General features: G+C 45.6%; 1 protein-coding gene across 2 annotated transcripts in view; it reads left to right on the forward strand.

Moving 5' to 3' along the window:
* The first annotated feature begins 655 nt into the window (after positions 1-655).
* Positions 656-20,017, forward strand: part of LOC147419636 (uncharacterized) — a 38,990-nt gene continuing 19,628 nt past the window's right edge. Inside the window, exon 1 of one of the 2 annotated variants that reach the window (XM_086505643.1) lies at positions 656-918. In XM_086505643.1, the coding sequence (XP_086361769.1) occupies positions 859-918 (60 nt within the window). In that variant the 5' untranslated portion in view covers positions 656-858. The remainder of the gene's footprint in view (positions 919-20,017) is intronic. The other variant, XM_086505644.1, reaches the window with a different exon arrangement.

The raw sequence follows: 20,017 nt of genomic DNA on the forward strand, positions 1-20,017 counted from the left end.
AAAACGTAAAGGCATTGCCCTTTGAACCACACATGTAGAGTACGATATAATTGTACTAGACTTGTTGTCAACAGCAGTGAGGGGCCGTCATGATATTTGCAAAGTTCCCTACTTCAGGACAATGAGAATGGAAGTCTTTGAATCTAGCTTATAGCTTATGATGTACTATATGAAGCTCGTAGTAGCGTAAATTGTAATAGGGTTCTCCAACAAAATGTGTTTTTTGTTATACGATGCTGAGAAGAAACTCACATCAATTTTCATTATCTCCATTCAAGAGCTTGATGTGAGGTGAAACATAACAAAATTGACCGAGTTTTGAATGTGTGAGAGCAAATCAAGTGCAACACATCAATGTAACCAACCCACCATCCTCTTCGCAATTTGGCATGGGCTTTTTGCTGTGCGTGGGAAGTTACAGCCCTTGAATCAATTTGGTGAATAATAACAACCCTAGATCCCCCATGCAATAACCTCGATGCCTCATGGATGTGGACATGCGAGTCACCGTTTTTGTACATGCGACTCATCGTTTTTAAAGGTAGATGTTTTTGGGGGGCTTGAGTACTAGCATTGTTGTCCTCCCCATTGCTGCGAAGCATCAAGGAAGTATCCCAACGTGGTAATGCACGGAAATATTGAAGTTTGATAAGCGGGTGGAGCCAAAATGTCTTGCCATCTGGGAGCAAAGCCTGTGACACGTTTTTCTCCAAAGGTTCTCAGTTGACTACACGGACCCGCTTTATGCGATTTTGGACGCAGACCCTCTCCAGCTTTCTTCCTCTCAAAGCTCTTGGCGTCACCTCTCCCTCCCGAGCTCTGCATTTCCTGCTCGTAACTCTCACCATTTTATGATCGATGGGCTCCACTGACACCGATCTTCCTGTCTTAGGAAGAAGCAAAGAAGATGAGCCAAAGGTATTTCCCATTTTCACTTTTGTTCCATTTCACGGAAAATGGCTTGTTTTTTAAGCATTTAAACGGTCCCCCCCCCCCCCCCCCCCCCCCTCCTCTCTTCCTGCTTCTCTCTTTCTTTCTCTCTCTGAAGAGAGAGAGAGAGAGAGAGAGAGAGAGAGATTACAACCATCTGTTACAAGCAAAACGTAAGTGTACTGAAAACTGAGAACGAGAACCAAAAACCTGGTGCAAAACTAACACACACAAAAGGGTGACAGAGATACAGTATCACAATGGTGGAGGAACAACAATGTAACAATACCTATGGGAGGCACAAATGTAGCTGTAAGGCTGTCAGAAGCCCAGTAAAACAATACCGATCCAGTGGGTGGTCCTCTCATGATTGCACTTTGTCGCATAGGTTTTGATAGCGTAACATCAATCTCCTCCATTGTGAAGAATCTCTGGCTGCTTAACCCTCAGGCAATGATGTCCTGTATCGTCTTGTGCGTATGGTGCCTAGGTGTGAATCTGTTGGGTCTCGGGCATTTGGAGCAGCTAAGCTCAGTCCAAGTGTATGTCCAGTCTAGAATGCGATTGAAAAAATAGATTAACGTGAAAGAGAACCTTCTGTAAGTTTTTTGAAACTCCCCAATGGGCTATCCATCTCTAGAGAAAAAGGGCGACTCTTCCATGCTGAAGTCAAATATACAAGGGCTAAATCACAAAATGGGAGGGGGGAAAGAGCCACAGAGGTGGCCAATAATGCAACTAGATACCTCGGCACAGCATTATGAAAGGCCCTGGTCACTACAGCCCTATGAAGGTCAGGCTCTATCTGTGTGCTCTGTCGGAGCTAACCATGCTTACTAAATCTGTCCACAGTGGTCCAAATTACATCATTTTCAATCTATGTCATAGTGAGGTCCATAATAGAATCCATGGCAATACTTCCCAAGGCTTATCGGGCACTGTCAAAGGTTGGAGTAACCCAGGCGTCTTGTGCCGATCATACTTTACTTTTTGGCAAACTAAGCATTCCGTGACATATTGATGATGTTTGCTTTTGGGTTTGACAAAAGATATACTGTTCTTATGCTATGGTCGTTGGTAGAATACCTTGCTGACCCGCATAAGGTGAAGCATGTGCTTCATCCATAATTTTCTTTCTCATTGGTGCTCCCACACAAATTGCTTGGTGTCACAAATTGCTAATGTGGCAAACCCAAAAGATCTATTGAAGACTGCCAAAGGGCCTAAAGACTAAAGAGGGTAAGGCCTTTAAAATACTAACCCTGCCCAACGTGCAGACTTTGGCCGAGGGGCCTAAAACCCTAAAAAGACCAGAAGCACCTCAAATCGCGTAAATCGTGTTGATTGGGTAGCTCTTGGAATTCATGAAAAAGTGTTGATGTGGCAGCGTGAATCGTGGAGAGTCCTTTGGGCGCTAGGTTTTTGCATCATAAGCTTTTGGAGAAGTTGCTTTTCATTGTAGTTGCTTTTGGGGGCTAGGGGCCTTCAAATATATAAGCCAAGGTCTCTCTCTGACGTTCCATACAGAAAGTAGAGCAAAGTTTCTCTCAATTGTATCTTGTTGGAGTAATTTCCACGTGCACATCTAACCCTATGTGCATGTGGACAAGGTGTAACTCCTATTTTCTAGGGTTTAGGATAGCCTAGAGGCTAGGAAGTGTTCTGGCACCCTTGTGAGCCTGTATGCAGGACGTGCGTTCATGTCCAGTTGTCACGTGACACTTCACTTGCGCCACATGGACATGCTTCTGCCATAGTCTAGCGTCAATCTTAGCGTAGGACCTAGCCTGGCACCTTCTGAGCCTCTAGTAGGACGTGCATGTCCAGGCCGGTCATAGTTGCATACCCTCTCTTGTACAAGAACAGTCATTTCGTCATGCAGGCATTTTATCGCGTGAACCACCTCTTTTAAGTCATTTTATTAGAAGCGACTTTTGGAATTTTTTTTTGTAAGTTTGTTGGGAAGCTTGCCCTACCCAACATATAATTCCTATAAAAGAAACCCATTGGGCACTCAATAGAAGCAGAAGAAGCAGGGACACAGAAAGGGCAGGCACCGCAGTAGACCGGCAGCTCAGGCTGCGCAGCGTTTTCTGAGCAGTTCAGCCCAACGTTTTCAACATCAACAGTTCAGCGTTTTCAGCCCACAGCCACCATCGTTTCAGTTTTCAGCCCTTAGCTTCGCCGGACCGCAACTCCCCGTTGCAGTTCCTCACTGCATTGACCAACCAGCAGTATATCAGCCTTGCGTTTTCAGTTTTCAGCCAAGACAGCCAGCATTTTGCATATTCAGCCAGATCAGCCTAGCGTTTTTGCATTTCAGCATTAGTGCGACTCGGCGGTTGCAGATCCACGCCACAATGCCGCAGCAGTAGCAGATCCCCAGCAAGAAGTCTAGCGTTTTCAGTTTTCAGCCTTGATGCCGTCGTCGTCGACACCATCGTGGTCATCGTCATCGCAGATCCTTATCTTGACGACGACACCTTCGTCATCGTCATCGCAGATCCCTATCTTGATGACGACACCTTCGTCATTGTCATCGCAGATCCCTATCTTGACGAACGACACCTTTGTCATCGTCATCGCAGTCCCGGACACACCATCGTCGTCGTCATCACAATCACCGTCGTCGTCAACATAGACTAGCAGTACCCGTTGTCGACATCACCGTCTTTGACACAGAACCGTCGTCGGCTTCACCGTCTTCGACATAGTATGTCATCTGACACATCCCAACCCTATGTGTCCGTGGACAAGCTATACCACAGCAGGGTTCAGTCAGTCCAATTAGTTTAGATTAGCAGTGATCTGGCACTTTTGTGAGTCTATTCATAGACCGTGCATGCCCAGTCACTTAGCATAGATGCATATCCTTTGGTTGCACACAGCATGATCATCGGAATTCCCATTAGAATCCATTAGCATCAGTTAGGGGAATTTTCCAGTGCATTTAACCTATTTTTCTATTTATTGGGATTTTCAATTATTATTTTTAAGTGACTTTCCAACAAAAGTAGGTAGAGCAATTTTGCTAAGTTAATATATAAGCAAACCCAAGTTCACACTTTCTGGCAGAAGAGGCAGCAGGAGCTTCCCGCTCAACAGGCAACTTCTCAGCAGTAAAACCCCCCCCCCCCCCCCCCCCCCCCCCCCCCCAGCAGTACATCCTCGCCATACCTTCCTTCCCCTTGGCGTTTTTCACAGACCTTCCTTCGCCGTGAAGTCCTCCACCTTCTGGCGCTTGAAACCGGCCCGTAGGGCGGTAGGCGTTGGCTTTCACCCGAAATTCTTTACTTTATGCACACACACGGAGCACTTTGCAAAGAGAACGTGCGACGGGATTTAACACTTAAACACACACACGGCTCGGAAGCTAGAATGCTCCGAGCAGACGCCGACAACCTGTAGGCCCCAAAATTGGCGCCCCTTTCGGTATTTCTTTATTCTTTAGGAGGGTAAATTACAAGGTAAGGTCCTGGGAATCCTTCACGTGTATCCACCTAGATACCATTTGATTTGGCCAAATTTCGGCAGCATAACAGCCCCAAAACTTGCGCGAAACCCATTCCCCTGCTGGAACTCGCTTGCACTGACGTATACCCTCTGATTCCTGTCCAAAAACAGTAAATTCAGCACGCTGTATTTACTGGTTTTTGCCCTGTTTTCAGCCCCAAACAGTCCCCTAACTGTCCTTTGCCAGTGGGGCACGATTCCCAATGATCTTGGCGTCCGTATGGCTGAAAAACAGTCAAATTACAGCGCATACACAGCGCTGATTTTGCACCTGTACGGTGAGGTTATGACCCTCACCAGTGCCTGCTTTGGAGCAGCAGTTAGCTACCCCTGTTCCTGCTCAAGGAGGCTCTTGCCTCAGCACAACAGCATGAACCCACACAACTGTACATCAGTCAAATGAGTAGCCCTCTTGTGGGGCATCACATAATTGCACGTAAGGGAGAAAGAGAGCAGTATGTAGCGTGCGGGGCATCACTCCCGTCACCATACTGTGCATAGAGGGCAAGGTAAGCATTCCATAGCTTCTGTACCTGTTGCAATCCGCCTGTGGCTGAAAATGGCGCCCCCTTTGATGATATGCAGCTCGTTTTTGCCTCCCAGAGTGGCAGAATCGCTCACAAGCTGACACGTCGCCCAGTTTCCGAGTTTGGGCTTTCCCTGCTAAAAATATCTCAACTGGTGCGTCAGTTGACTTCGCGGCTGAGTTGTAAAGTGTTCCCCTAGTCATACCGAAGGTAATGACGCGAACACATTTCGTGGCCCAAAATAGCAGTTCCCTAAATTTTAGGAGATGCTTCCGTTGGGCTCCCACTGGTCTTCTGACCATCTATCCTCATTGGGACCGCATCCAAAAAATGCAATGTGGCCCAACTGTCGGATACTTTTGGTTGGTAGTCCCACCTTGACTTTACGCCTTAATTGAGTTCACTTCCTAGTATCCACCAACTTGCTAAGTGCGACGGGGGAACCTATATGATCTTGCTCTGAGCCTAGACATCCTCTTACCATACGAATTCCAGTGCCGACCACTTCCCGTCTGCGGGTGAATCTATCGTTCACATTGGCCATACAATGTCCGACCGTTTGCTACTTCAAAAAGAGGGTCTTAAACAAATAAAATAAACCCCATTGGAAAGAAACCAACAACCAAGGTTAGCAGTTGCCACATCTCTGTGACATGGTTAATAACTGCCACGTCCTCGTGACAGCGCTTGTCCCCCTTGCATGATTGCCCTAGAGTGCCAATTCAGCCAGCGTTTTCATTGCAGAATCGCCATAGCTTCAGCAGCGTTTTCCTTCCCAAAAACGCCAGCAGACTTCAGCCATTTCCAGCGTTTTTTAGCCCAACCACTAACGCTAGGGAATCTGCAGATTTCAGCAGTGACAAAAACGCAGTTTTCAGCCATTGGAAAATGCAGGTTTTCAGCAGTAGAACAGTAGCAGATCAACCCCCATTCAGTTGCAGAAGTACCCCCAAGTTTAGCCTCGAAAAACGCAGCCAAAACAGTCATTTTCAGCCACCGAAACAGTCCCCGAATTCAGCGATTAGAAGATCCCAGATTTCAGCCATCAAGTTGTCGTCGTCACCACCGTCGTCGTCATTGGCATAGTCCCATTGCATCAGTCCATTGCATTCGCATTGTACTCCTTTGTGCAATCAAAGTAGACCACTCTCGTTGACGAGAGTGGGGCCTTCGGAGGAGGGTTTTACAACCTCTCGGTGTCGTATATCTTCTCTCTCCTTCTCTCAGTCTCATTCACTTGCACGCACAACATCCACTCACTTTTGTTCGTGACCACAGCACTCTACAAGGCGGAAAGCTCTCTCTTTCCCTAAAGAACTAAAAAGGAACCTTGAGCAATAAAGATCACTAATTTTGAGAAAATACAACATTCAGAATCACTAATCTTGAGAAAATACAACATTCATTCCGCTGCACCTAACACAGTACCGTCGTCGACTTCATCGTCGTCGACAAAGACCCTTAGTACCTCGTCATCGACTTCATCGTCTTCGACGTAGACCTCGTTGTTGACCTCCCCGCCTTTGACATAGAACCCGCAGTACCCGTCGTCGACATCATCGTCTTCAACATAGTCCCCTTTCAATACCTCAGTACCTCAGTTTCCCTTTAGTACCTCAATAGCATCAATACCCTTCAGCATCAATAGCATCAACATCGATAGCATCAATATTCATTAGCATCATCATCTCAACATTTAGTCATTGTAGTCGCATTTGTGCAAGAATAAAGGAAGTACTTGCTCTGGCAACAGAGCAAGCGGGCCCTTGAGGGTTGGGACCCGACATCCTTGTGTCGTCTCTTTCCTCTCTCTCGTCTCTCTTTCTTTCAGTTCAGTTTAGTTCTTTCAAGTGAAGTAAAGTGTCCCTTGTGTTTGTGTGCGGAGTACTAAATTTCGAGCAAAATCCTTATTCTTTTCCGCTGCACCTGACATTGGTATCAGAGCTGTGTGCGTGCTTGAGCTTCGTGAACTCAAGGGAGGAACCTAAAGAGGAATCCCAGAAGAATCAAGAACCAAGAACCCAAGTTGAACCAAAGAACCCAAAGAACCTCTCCTAGTTTTTGTTTTTTTCATGAAGAATCTTTGAGTCCGGACCATGGACTTACCAAATCCCATCTTCATTGCCATGTCTTTGAAGGAAGATCGACATTGGATACACGAAAACCTAGATCTTGGGTACCAAGATCTACTAGCCTCTTATGCGGATATGGAAGGAGTTGGAGACAACATCCCTAACCTCTTTTGCATTTGCATTCGCATGTAGCGTGCATCCACTTTCATTGACAAGAAACCCTTGGAAATACCTCCAATCACCCTTACCTTTCATCTTCACGCGACAGTAGTAAGGCTACCTAGTAATTCGTATGGTCGTTGTTTACATCGCAGCAACACCTACATCTGTAGTATCCACCCGTTTGGAGGAATTTTCATTGGTGATGCATCCACAACATGAGAAGCATTCATCAGTCAGCATCATAAGAACAGATAGAAGTTCGGCAGTTGTGCCTCACTTTTAACAAGGGGGGATGTCACGTGACACTTCACTTGCGCCACGTGGACATGCTTCTGCCATAGTCTAGTGTTAGTCTTAGCGTAGGACCTAGCCTGGCACCTTGTGAGCCTCTAGCAAGACGTGCATGTCCAGGCTGGCCATGTAAGGTGCAGGGGAAGTGAATGTTGAACTTTGCTCAAGATGAGTGCTCCGAACTGTGCTCAAGGGTTCCTGTTACTTACGGAAGGGAGAGCCTTCCGTTCCTTTAGTGAGAGAGTGCAATGATCACAAACAAAGTGAAAGACACTGTGAATGAAGGTGCTGAGAGAGAGAGAGAGAGAGAGAGAGAGAGAGAGAGAGAGAGAGAGAGAGAGAAGAATACGACACGAGACGGTTCTCAAACCCTCCTCCAAGGGCCCCCCTCTCTATGGCGAGGGAGGTCTATGCTATTGATTGCACAAATCTGGTACAATGGTCTAGATGCAATGGACGTGCCGACGGTGTTGAGGATAATGACGACGACGACGAGGACGGGCTGAAATCTGTAAACGATAGGGCTGAAATCTGCAAATCTGCTAATTGCTGAATTCGGACACTGTGTCGGGGAGGATGGCGACGACGCAACGACGATGCGCTGAAAACACAGATGCTGAAATCTGCAGACAGCGGGCTGAATCTGAAAACGCTTGCTGATCTGACGGTACGGCGAGGATCTGCTGCGGGTAGGTGAGGTCTGCGAGGCTAGGGACCGGATCTGCTGTGTCTAAGTGCTGAAAACTGAAACTGCTGATGCAAGGGGCTGATCTGTCGCCGGGAAACTGCAAAACGCTAGAGGTATTTGCAAGATGCAAAAACGCTAAGCCCGATCTACAATCTGCTGGCGTTGGAATCTGGTATCTGCTGAAAAACACTAGGCTTGTTCTGTTATAGAAAACGCTAGGCTGATCTGCAACCAAAACGCAATCTAATTCTTGTTGGCTGGAAAATGCTAGGCCTCCTACCGGTCTTGCTGAGAAGGGGTACTGCAAGTTGCTGGGACTTCTGCTGGCTTTCTGCCAGAAAGTGCTAGCGCTAGGCTTTCTTATATATTGACTTAGAGAAATTGCCCTTTTATTTTCCCAACAAAGTCACTTATTAAATAATAAGTGGAAAATAGATAAATAGGGAAAATGGATTCTGTGCATTGTAAAATGCTCATGATGTGTACTAACTGTCATGCTGATGATCATGTTGTGTGTTACCAGAGGATATGCAACTACTCTTTAAGTGCCTGGATATGCACGGCCTGCGCACAGGCTCACAAAGGTGCCAGAACACTTCCTAGGCTGACCTGAACCCTAGACCTGAAGTAGCTTGTCCACATGCACATAGGGTTAGATGTGCACGTGACATCCCCTCCTTTTCAAAGTGAGGTACTGGTACCGAGCTGTATGGCGTCGAGGGAGTGCGCTGACAACTACGGGAATCTTGCGAAGAACGCTTTGCTGGTCCACTCTGATGCGTGGGTCGCGCGATACTTGAACTTCAAGAAGGTTTGCAATGCTTGCTTTTTTGGGCCGCGCCGAAAGCAACACAAAGTGATATGTGGCGGCTTCAATGCTCCAACTTCGGCTATGTTCGTGGATCTACCTTCATCAAGAAACTTTGAGAAGGAAAATTCTTGAAACCACTCCCAACACAAAATCATGAACATACCCATTTCATGTAGAGTGATTGGAAAAAACTATTCTGGCGAAAAGAGTGCGCATGCAATGCAGATGGACAAAGTGATGGAGTGCCAAACCATTCACCAAACATACGCAAAATGTGAGATCGAATCTTGAGTTTTCGACCTATCAACTGTGGCAAATCACATTGGAAATGCCGATTCTTGATGGGTAATCGTTCTTGTGCTCTTTCTAAGACTGTGTCATGCCAAGGAAGAGACATGGAACGTGAATTCCTCGAATGCAATTTTTTTTTCTTTTCGAGAAAAATCTGCATACATTCGTGCTCATCCATGAGTGAATTATGTGCATCGTACAATATGGCATGCCTGTGGAAAGGGAACACATAAAGACGGTGACGAAAATACATAAGCCGTCACGAATGAAACAATCGAATAATGAGTGCTGACTAATCATGCGAACACACAATACTTCTTGAGTGGGTTCTTTGGACCTTGACTTGAGAGCCAAGATCGGTTCTGCGTGATTGATCGTATCTAGCTTCACTAGAAAAACCATCATCTAAACCATCATCCTTGTGAACAATCACATCTTTATCATGCATCCTTGTGAATAATTACATCTGTATCATGTAAAACATGTGTGTCGTGCTTTGGAGAAGAAAAGACTGAGAGAGTCTCCTCCTGTTTCTTTTCAAGCTTCGCCTGCACATTAGAAATGAGAGGTAAAGAATGAACAACTTCCTCACCACGAATGATGACGGGAGAGTCACTTTTGGCATTTAGAATGAGAGTATTGTCTGCCCAATCAATGAGAGGGTTATGCTTACGAAACCATCTAATGCCCAAAATCATATCACATCTTGAAAGAGGAGACACTAGAAATTTTCTGCGGAAGGACGCTTGTTGAACAATGAATAACTGTCACAGGACGGGCACCACGTGCCAATAGAAAAGAACAGACTGAACAGACTTTTAGCACTTCAATAACAACTGAATTGAAAGAGAGGCAACACACGACACGGAGTGGCGGAATTCCACCCCAGAGAGTATTGGCCCCAAACCTTGGCGTCCCTTTCGGTATTTCTTTATATTGCATCAACTCAGTACAAGCCGGTACTCGAGACTTTGCACCTTCTCCAGGAAGCATGCCAAAGAATGAGCCCATGGCCTCATATTTAAAGGCCCTAGACCTCAAAAGCAGTTTACATGAAAAGCCTTCAAACTCAAAAGCTTCTGGTCCAAAAGCAATACCAAAAAGCTTCCAACGTAAATCACGGAATTCCGTACAACTGTCACGTCAGCAGCCATAGCAAAATGCGAAAATCCGTGCAGTCTGCCACGTCAACATGCCAGCGCAATTTCCGAAAATCTGTACAGTCTGCCACATCAGCAGTCAGCGCGAAATTCGGAATGTCCGTACAGATTTGCGACATCATCAATTGCTTCTGCTTCTTCTTATGCTGCTTCTTCTAGGGTTTAGTGTAAGGTGCAGCGGAAGTGAATGTTGAACTTTGCTCAAGATGAGTGCTCCGAACTGTGCTCAAGGGTTCTTTTTACTTACGGAAGGGAGAGCCTTCCGTTCCTTTAGTGAGAGAGTGCAATGGACAAACAAAGTGAATGGACACTGTGAATGGAAGTGCATGAGACTGAGAGATAGAGAGAGAAGAGAATACGACACCAAAGACGTTGTAAAACCCTCCTCCAAGGGCCCCACTCTCGATGGCGAGAGTGGTCTACTATTGATTGCACAATCTGATACAATGATGCTGATGCAAATCTAATGGCTATGTCGAGGACGACTTCTATCTTTGCTAAGGACTTGAAGCTGAAAACTCTTGAAGCTTGTTAGATCCAAAAACGCCGAGGGGTCGTTGACAGAAAACGCTGTCCTTGAGGCTGTCTTGTCGCTGAAATTCGTCTGCTTCAAAAACGCTGATAAGGGCTGTCAGAAAACGCTGATTAGGCTCCCATAAACGTTGAGTTTGCTGGGTTGAACTGCTATGGGATCGCTGCTGGAATTCAGTACCTAAAATGCTGAAGTGGCTGGCTGAAAAACGCTAGGAAACTGGTGCTGAAATCACCATGGTGCTGGCTGAAATGCTGGTGCAGAATCGCCTCTTGCATGTTGGGAAACGCTGATGAGGCTGGCTGAAAACGCAGATTGCAGGAGTTCCAAAAACGCTGGCCTAGCTGTGCAAAAACGCGGATCAGGTTCTTCTTGTCTTGCTTGAGAGTCGGCCTGTTGAGCAATGCTCCTGTTGCCTCCTTTGCCAGAAAGTGCTAGCTCTGGTTTGCTTATATATTATCTTAGCAAAATTGCCCTACCTAGTTTCCAACAAAAGTCACTTAATAAATAAGTGAAAAATGTCAAAAATAGGGAAAATAGGTTTAATGCACTAAAAAATTCCCTTGATGGATTCTGATGGGAATGCTGATGATCATGCTGTGTGCAACCGGAGGATATGCATCTAATCTAAGTGTCTGGTCATGCACGGTCTGCGAACACTCACAAAAGTGCCAGATCACTTCCTATTCTAGATTGACTTGACTGAACTGAACCCTAGTCATACTGTAGCTTGTCCATGGACACAAGGTTGGATGTGTCATGTGACATTTAGGCCCCTTGGCCGGGATATGTAAGTTGGCTCCATTCTTCAGGGCTTGACACGTCAGTAGTTGTGACAATAACACATCAAGGCACTTGTGTAATGAGAGAGTCCATACCGGGAGCGAAGCCCGACACCTCTAGAGGAGATGCCTTGCTAACCTCCAAGCTGGCTCTTTCGACAAGAGAGTCACCAATCACATCATGCATACTACCAGAATCAAACAAGACCACCATGTGTTGACCATTCACATGACCGAAAAGAGCTCCAGAATCTCTCGCAATATGCGTCCAATGTATCCTTCTTGGTCATCCGAAGATGGTTCCAAGTAGTTTGTATGTCGCGTTCGCACTCTCTGAAGAAATAAAAAGCCTTTCAAATTTCAGCCATTATAGTGGCGCTTTCTTGTTCAATAGAAGAGTGGACCACCAAGTTCGAGCATTTCCCGTGATGTAAGAGGTAGCCCTCCGAATCTTGGAGTGCTCTGAGTAATGTCCTCTAGAGAAAGCCATGTCAAACTGCTGTATGAAGGCCAAAACCTTCGTAGCATCTCGAAATCCAAAAAATGAGTCAAATTTAATTGACTGTCCACCTTCTTTAAACTCTTGGACTTTCTTGCTTTTATCTTCCAGAAAGTCATACTCGTTGGCTTTATAAAAATTCTTCTTCCTTGCATGAAATTCGTTGTCGTCGAAGTCCGAACTATCCGATGACGAGTCCTCTGTAAGACTGTCCGAAACGGGGCGAGATTTAGACTTCTTTGCCTTTTTCTTGCCCTTTCCGAAGCGTTGCTTTTCGCTTCACTTTTAACCTTTTTTGTCTTCTTCGCTCGAGTCGGAAGAGCTAGAAGAACTGTCTTCAGAAGAAGAAGAAGAAGAAGAAGAAGAAGAAGAACTGGGTATTCCTGCAAATCGCACATGCTTCTTTTGCTTTCTTGCCGAGGCAAATGTAGATTGGCGATATAAATAACCCGGGAAGTCAGCGCCTTTATTCTGCTTTTTGTCGTGCTTTTCGGCTTTGTTCTGCTATCAAGTGCACATCTAACCCTGTGTGTACGTGGACAAGCTACTTCATGACATGGTTTTAGTTCAGTTAGATAGGAAGTGATCTGGCAATTTTGTGGGTCTGTTCGCAGACCGTGCATGTCCAGACACTTAGATTAGATACATATCCTCTGGTTGCACAGAGCATGACCATCAGATTTCCATCAGAACCCATCAGGAGCATTTTTACAGTGCATAGACCTATTTTTTCCTATTTTTGACATTTTTCACTTATTATTTTTTAGCGACTTTTGTTGGGAACTGGGTAGGGCAATTTGACTTGGCAAGTACATAAGAAACCTAGCGCTAGCACTTTCTGGCAGAAAAGGAAGCAGGAACCGTGTGTTCAACAGACACCTTCTCAGCAGGACCCCCACAAGACACCAAGCGTTTTTGGAGCAGAGACCCTAGCGTTTTCTGCATCAGCAACAACTAGCGTTTTCAGCAGAACAAGCCCACCATTTTTGCATTTGCAGCAGCCTGGCAATGGAAGACTACAGATCAGCCCTAGCGTTAGCAGATTGCCACAGCAGAACAAAATTCAGCCTAGCGGTTTTGCATCAGCATAACCATCTAGCGTTTTGCAAATTCATCGCGACAAATCCACAAGATAGACCAGCGTTTTCAGTTTTCAGCATTCCGACACCGTAGTAAAAGCCCCGAACCTCGCAGATCTCACCTTTCTGCAGCAGATCCTCGCCGCACGGTCAGTTCCCGCGAAGTTTGCGGTTCAGCCCGGAAAACGCAGATTTCAGCATCTGCGTTTTCAGCGCGTCGTCGTCGCATCGTCGTCATTGACATCGTCATCGACCTAGAGTCAGAATTCAACAGATAAAGATTTATAGATTTCAGCCCTTAGCATTCTTAGATTCCAGCCCGTCGCGTCGTCGTCCTCATCGTCGTCGACATCGTCGGCATTGTAGAGATTTGTGCAATCATAAGTAGACCGCTCTCGCCATAGAGAGTGGGGCCTTCGGAGGAGGGATTGACAACATTCTGGTGTCGTATTCTTCTCTCTCTATCTCTCAGTCTCATGTACCTTCATTCACAGTGTTCATCCACTTTGTTTGTGTCCATTGCAGTCTCTTACTAAAGGAATGGAAGGCTCTCCCTTCTGTAAGTAAAAGGAACCCTTGAGCACAGTTCGGAGCACTAATCTTGAGCAAAGTTCAACATTCACTTCTGTTGCACCTTATATTGGTATCAGAGGTTTGGCAGTGTTCTGTATCACTCAAGGAAAAAACCACAAGAACCACAAAAATTTTTATTTTATTTTTTTTGCTTGTTGAGGTCGCACGTAACCCAAGTCCTTTTGGGCGTGTCGCTTTCTAATCGTGTTTTTGAAGAGTGACAGGAAACCTAAGAAAGAAGGTGTAAGGTGTAGCGGAATGAATGTTGTTCTTTCTCAAGATGAGTGCTCCATAATGTGCTCAAGGTTCCTTTTTGTTCTTATGGAAGGGAGAGCGTTCCATTCTTAATGAGAGAGTGCAATGATCACAAACAAGGTGAATGGACATTGTGCGTGCAAGTGTATGAGACTGAGAGATAGAGAGAGAAGAGAAATACGACACCAAGACGTTGTAAAACCCTCCTCCGAAGGCCCCACTCTCGTTGGCGAGAGTTGATTGATTGTACAAACTGGTACAAATGGGATGCATGTGATTGATGCAAGTCTAGGCTAGATTGATGACGACGATGGGGATGGCGAGACCGATCTAAGGGCTGAAATCTGCTACTCTTTATCTGCTGTCCAAAAACGCTGATAGGCTGAATTCTGCTGCGGCTGAAAACGCAAGAGAAAACGCTGCCTTTGCTGGTCTTTATGGCTGAAATTCTGCGGGTCCTTGGGGCTGAAATCTGATGGTCTTTAGGGCTGAAAATGCAGGTCTTTGTCTGCTGTAATCGCCATGCACCAAGGGGGCGATAATGCTTCAGAAAACGCTAGGGCTGCTGGTACCTTCCTGATGAAAAACGTCAATGGCTGATGTCCTATGGCGATGATGCCTGCTGAAAAACGCTAGTGCTGATGTTGATGGAAAACACTCGGAAGTTGGGATTCTCTGCTTGGAGGAAAAACGCCAGGGCTGAAATCGTCTAAGGCTGGGTCTTGCTGTGAAGTGTCTCCAACGGGCCTGTTGCATGTGAATGCTTGATGCTCTCCTTCTTCTGCCAATTAGTGCTAGCCTAGGTTTGCTTATATACAAACTTACTCAATTTTCCCTACGGACTTTCCAACAAAAGTCACTTAAAAATAATAAGTGAAAAATGTCAAAAATAGGGAAAATAGGCTAAATGCACTGGAAAATTTCCTGAAGGATTCTAATGGATTCTGATGGGAATGCTTATGATCATGGTGTGTGCAACCAGAGGATATGCATCTACACTAAGTGTCTGGGCATGCACGGTCTACGAATAGACTCACAAAAGTGCCATACCACTTCTAAATTTAGACTGACTGGACTGACTGAACCCTTGTCGTGCTGTAGCTTGTCCACGGACACATAAGGTTGGATGTGTCACGTGACATCCCCTCCTTTTCAAAGTGAGGTACTGGTACCGAACTATATGGTGTCGAGGGAGATCGCCAATAGCATCCGGAATCCTTGAAGGGACTCTTCGCCGGCCCACTCGGATGTGTGGGTCGTGCAGTACTTGAACTTCATAAAGGTCTACAACGCTTGCTTCTTTGGGCCGCGCCGAAAGTGACACAAAGTCTTCTGTAGCTCCTTCGATGCTTCAACTTCGTCGAGAGTCATGCTTCTTTCTTCTTCAAGAATCTCCATGGCTGAAAATTCCTGAAACCATTTCCAACACAAAACCATGAACATACCTATTCCATGTAAAGCAAGGTTGTTTCCGTACGTACGTACGGTATGGTTCCGTACCGTACGGTACGTCCGTACGGTATCCGTACTCACCGTACGATTCCGTACGTACCCCCCCCAAAAAAAATTAAAAAAAAAAAAAAAAAAAACCTCTGAAAAAATAAACCTCTGTAAAAAAAAAAATCGCCAACAGTGCCTATTCCCCGTGGTCGGATTAGGTGGGCGAGGCCTTTAATAAGTCCACCTATCCTATATTGGTTATTATCACAACAGAGAATCGGAGAGTAGAACAGAGTCTCTGCACAGAGACCAAGGAAGGATTTGCCGCCACCGATAAGGTTCTTTCTCCCTCCCTCCCTCCCTCTCTTTGTGTTTGGAGTCTGCAAGGAGGCACTCTAGAGTCCTGACCTCGCGAAAGATTGTAAGTTTTGTATTCAACTTGGAAGTGTGCGTTAATTGTGTTGCAGAGTTATCTAGCGGTTACTTAACTTGTGGGGTGATTTTAAGTGTTTTTTGAAAGTTGTGGCTATGTTTAAGTATTGTGCAGTGTTTTTAAACTAGATAGGTTGTATATAAATTTGAAATTCTTTGTATTTTTAGCTTTTAAAAAATATACTACGAATTTTACGTACCTTATGGCCCAATCCATACGGTACAACGTACAGTACGTACCGAACACGTACCGAATACTACGTACCTTACAACCTTGATGTAAAGTGAGTGGAAAAAATCTTGTCTTCCTCAAAGACTATGCATGCAATGTAGATGAACAAATAGACGGAGTGCCCATCCGTTCTCCACACAAATGCAAACAATGAGATCGAATCTTGTCTTTTTGATCCAAATCAATCAACTCTGGCAATTCACAATGGAAATGCCCATGCTTGGTGCTTATACTTTCTTGTGCTCTTTCTGAAACTGTGTCGTGCCAAGGGAGAGACATGGAATGTGACTTCCTTGAATGCTTACTTTTCAGCTTTTCATGAACAATCCGCATACATCCGTGTTCATTCATGAGTGAAACGTGCACAACGTACAATATGTCATGCCTAGTAAAAGAGATCACATAGAGACACTAACTAAAATACAGGAAACGATCACGAATGAAACACTCGATCAATGCGTGTTGACTAATCATGCGAACACATAGTACTTCGTGTGAGGGTTCCTTGGACCGAGGCTCGAGAGCCAAGATCGGTTTCTGAAGGGTTGCTTTGGACCTAGGCTCGAGAGCCAAGATCGAGTCTTCGTGATTGATTGTCTCTGCAATGAGGTTAGCTTCACTCGAGAAAGTATCAACTAACACATCATCCTTCTTGTGAACAACCACATCTTCTTCATGCAACTCATCATGCTTGTGAGAAATCACATCTTGATCATGCAAATTATCATGCTTGTGAGGATTCACATCTTGATTATGCAACTCATCATGCTTATCATTGTCATCCAAATCATCATGCAAATCATTGTCATTCAAATCATCATCATGCAAATCATGTGTGTCTTGCTTTGGAGAAGAAGAGACTGAGAGAGTCTCCTTTTCGTGATTCTGTGCAAAGTACGCGTGTACTTGAGAAAAAAGTCGCAACATCTCTTATTTGTGTCGGTCGTTCATTGACTTTCTTGCTTTCTTCTCGCGATCAAATTCGGCTTGTCTTTCTTTGGCTTCCAAGCGTGCTTGCTCGCTCTCACGCACTATGGTTGCCATTCTTTCTTGGTGTTCGCGCTGCATTTCTGCTTTTCTTTCTGCTCTTCTTGCTTCACGTTCTAACTTCCTGTCCATAAACATTTGCTCCAACTCCTCCATAGGAGTTAGTGCAATCCTTGGCGTAGATGGGGAAGAGGGAGGGTCGGAAAAACCTCCTGGTGGGGAAAATTCTTCTTTGCCTCTCTCATGCTCATCACCTCCAAGCGAAGTATCCATTCCGCTTCGAGTGATGACCATCCACTAAAGTTGTGGGTTCTTGTGGTCGTGGGTGCTTAAGTTCACGAGGAACTTGGGTTCTTGAGGTTTTTGAGGGTCTTGAGGGTTTTCTTTCGCTTGCAATCTGTGTTTGAGAAGGATCTTCTCTTCACCCGAGTTCTGCTCTTTTCTGCGGGCGCACCCCTTGGCGGCCTTGCGCTCACACCAAGGTTGCTTTTTCCCACCTCACGTTGATTGGCCGGCCGCTAAGTGTATGGTCCGCTCTCAATGAGTGAAAAGAGGCACAAGGGGAGGTTGGACAAGCTCTTCTTTCCTGGGATTCCTGTCACTCTTCAAAACACGATTAGGAATCGACACGCCCAAGCAAACTTGGGTTCGTGCGACCGCAACAAGCAAAAAAAAATTCTTGTGATTCTTGTGGTTCTTTCCTTGAGTGATACAGAACACTGCCAAAGCTCTGATACCAATGTAAGGTGCAGCGGAATGAATGTTGTTCTTTCTCAAGATGAGTGCTCCATAATGTGCTCAAGGTTCCTTTTTTGTTCTTATGGCAGGGAGAGCCTTCCGTTCTTAATGAGAGAGTGCAATGATCACAAACAAAGTGAATGGACACTGTGCGTGCAAGTGTATGAGACTGAGAGATAGAGAGAGAAGAGAAACACGACACCAAGACGTTGTAAAACCCTCCTCCGAAGGCCCCACTCCCGTTGGCGAGAGTGGTCTACGATTGATTGCACAAACTGGTACAAATGGGATGCATGTGACTGATGCAAGTCTAGGCTAGATTGATGACGACGACGGGGATGGCGAGACCGATCTAAGGGCTGAAATTTGCTACTCTTTATCTGCTATCCAAAAACGTTGATAGGCTGAATTCTGCTGCGGCTGAAAACGCAAGAGAAAACGCTGACTTTGCTGGTCTTTATGGCTGAAATTCCACGGGTCCTTGGGGCTGAAATCTGATGGTCTTTAGGGCTGAAAATGCAGGTCTTTGTCTGCTGTAATCGCCATGCACCAAGGGGGCGATAATGCTTCAGAAAACGCTAGGGCTCCTGGTACCTTCCTGATGAAAAACGCTAATGGCTGATGTCCTATGGCGATGATGCTTGCTGAAAAACGCTAGTGCTGATGTTGATGGAAAACGCTAGGAAGTTGGGATTCTCTGCGTGGAGGAAAAACGCTAGGACTGAAATCGTCTAAGGCTGGGTCTTGCTGAGAAGTGTCTGCAGAGGGCCTGTTGCAAACTTACTCAATTTGCCCTACCGACTTTCCAACAAAAGTCACTTAAAAATAATAAGTGAAAAATGTCAAAAATAGGAAAAATAGGCTAAATGCACTAGAAAATTCCCCGGAAGGATTCTGATGGGAATGCTTATGATCATGCTGTGTGCAACCAGAGGATATGCATCTACACTAAGTGTCTAGGCATGCACGGTCTACGAACAGACTCACAAAAGTAACAGATCACTTCTAAATCTAGACTGACTGGACTGATTGAACCCTTGTCGTGCTATAGCTTGTCCACGGACACATAAGGTTAGATGTGTCACGTGACAGAAGGGCTTGTCCAGCCTCCCCTTGTGCCTCTTTTCACTCATTAAGAGCGGACCGTGCACTTAGCGGCCGGCCAATGGACGTGAGGTGGAAAAAAGCAACCTTGGTGTGAGCGCAAGGCCGCCAAGGGGTGCGCCCGCGAAAAAGAGTAGAACTCGGGTGAAGAGAAGATCCTTCTCTAACATAGATTGGAAGCTAAAGAAGAACCACAAGATTCTCAGAACCTCAAGAACCTCAAGAACCTCAAGAACTCAAGAACCAAGATCCGCAAGAACCCAAGTTCTTCGTGAACTTAAGAACCCAAGACTTCAGTGGATGGTCATCACCCGAAGCGGAATGGATACTTTGCATGAAGGTGATGAGTGTGGAGTTGGCGAAGAAGAATTTTTCGCACCAGGAGGTTTTTCCGACCCTTCCCCTTCCCCATCTACGTCAAGGATTGCACTAACTCCTATGGAGGAGTTGGAGCAGATGTTTAGGGACAACAAGTTACAACGCGAAGCAAGGAAGTTAGAACTCAACGAAAGAAAGGCAGCTCTTGCGTGTGAGCATGAGCAAGCGCATTTGGCGGCTGAAGCAAGAAAGATAGCAATTGATCGTAAGTACCAAGAAAGAAGGGCAGCCATAGAGCGTGAGGCCTTTAAAATACAAGCCAAATTGGATCGTGAGCGCGAAGAAAGACGAGCAGAGAACAATAAAAGACAAGCCAAATTTGATCGCGAGACAAAGCAAGACAAGCAGAATTTGATCGCGAGAACAAAGCAAGACAAGAGATGAGTGATCAACACATGAAAGAGTTGTGGCGACTTTTTTCTATTGTGCAAGCGCAGTTTGAACAGAATCAGGAGAAGGAGACTCTCTCAGTCTAGTCTCGTCGTCTCCAAAGCATGACACATATGATTTGCATGATAATGATAAGCATGATGATTTGGAT

The sequence above is a fragment of the Adiantum capillus-veneris genome, chromosome 29 (assembly GCF_014529385.1).
Source record: "Adiantum capillus-veneris isolate H3 chromosome 29, ASM1452938v2, whole genome shotgun sequence".
In the NCBI taxonomy this organism is placed as follows: domain Eukaryota; kingdom Viridiplantae; phylum Streptophyta; class Polypodiopsida; order Polypodiales; family Pteridaceae; genus Adiantum; species Adiantum capillus-veneris.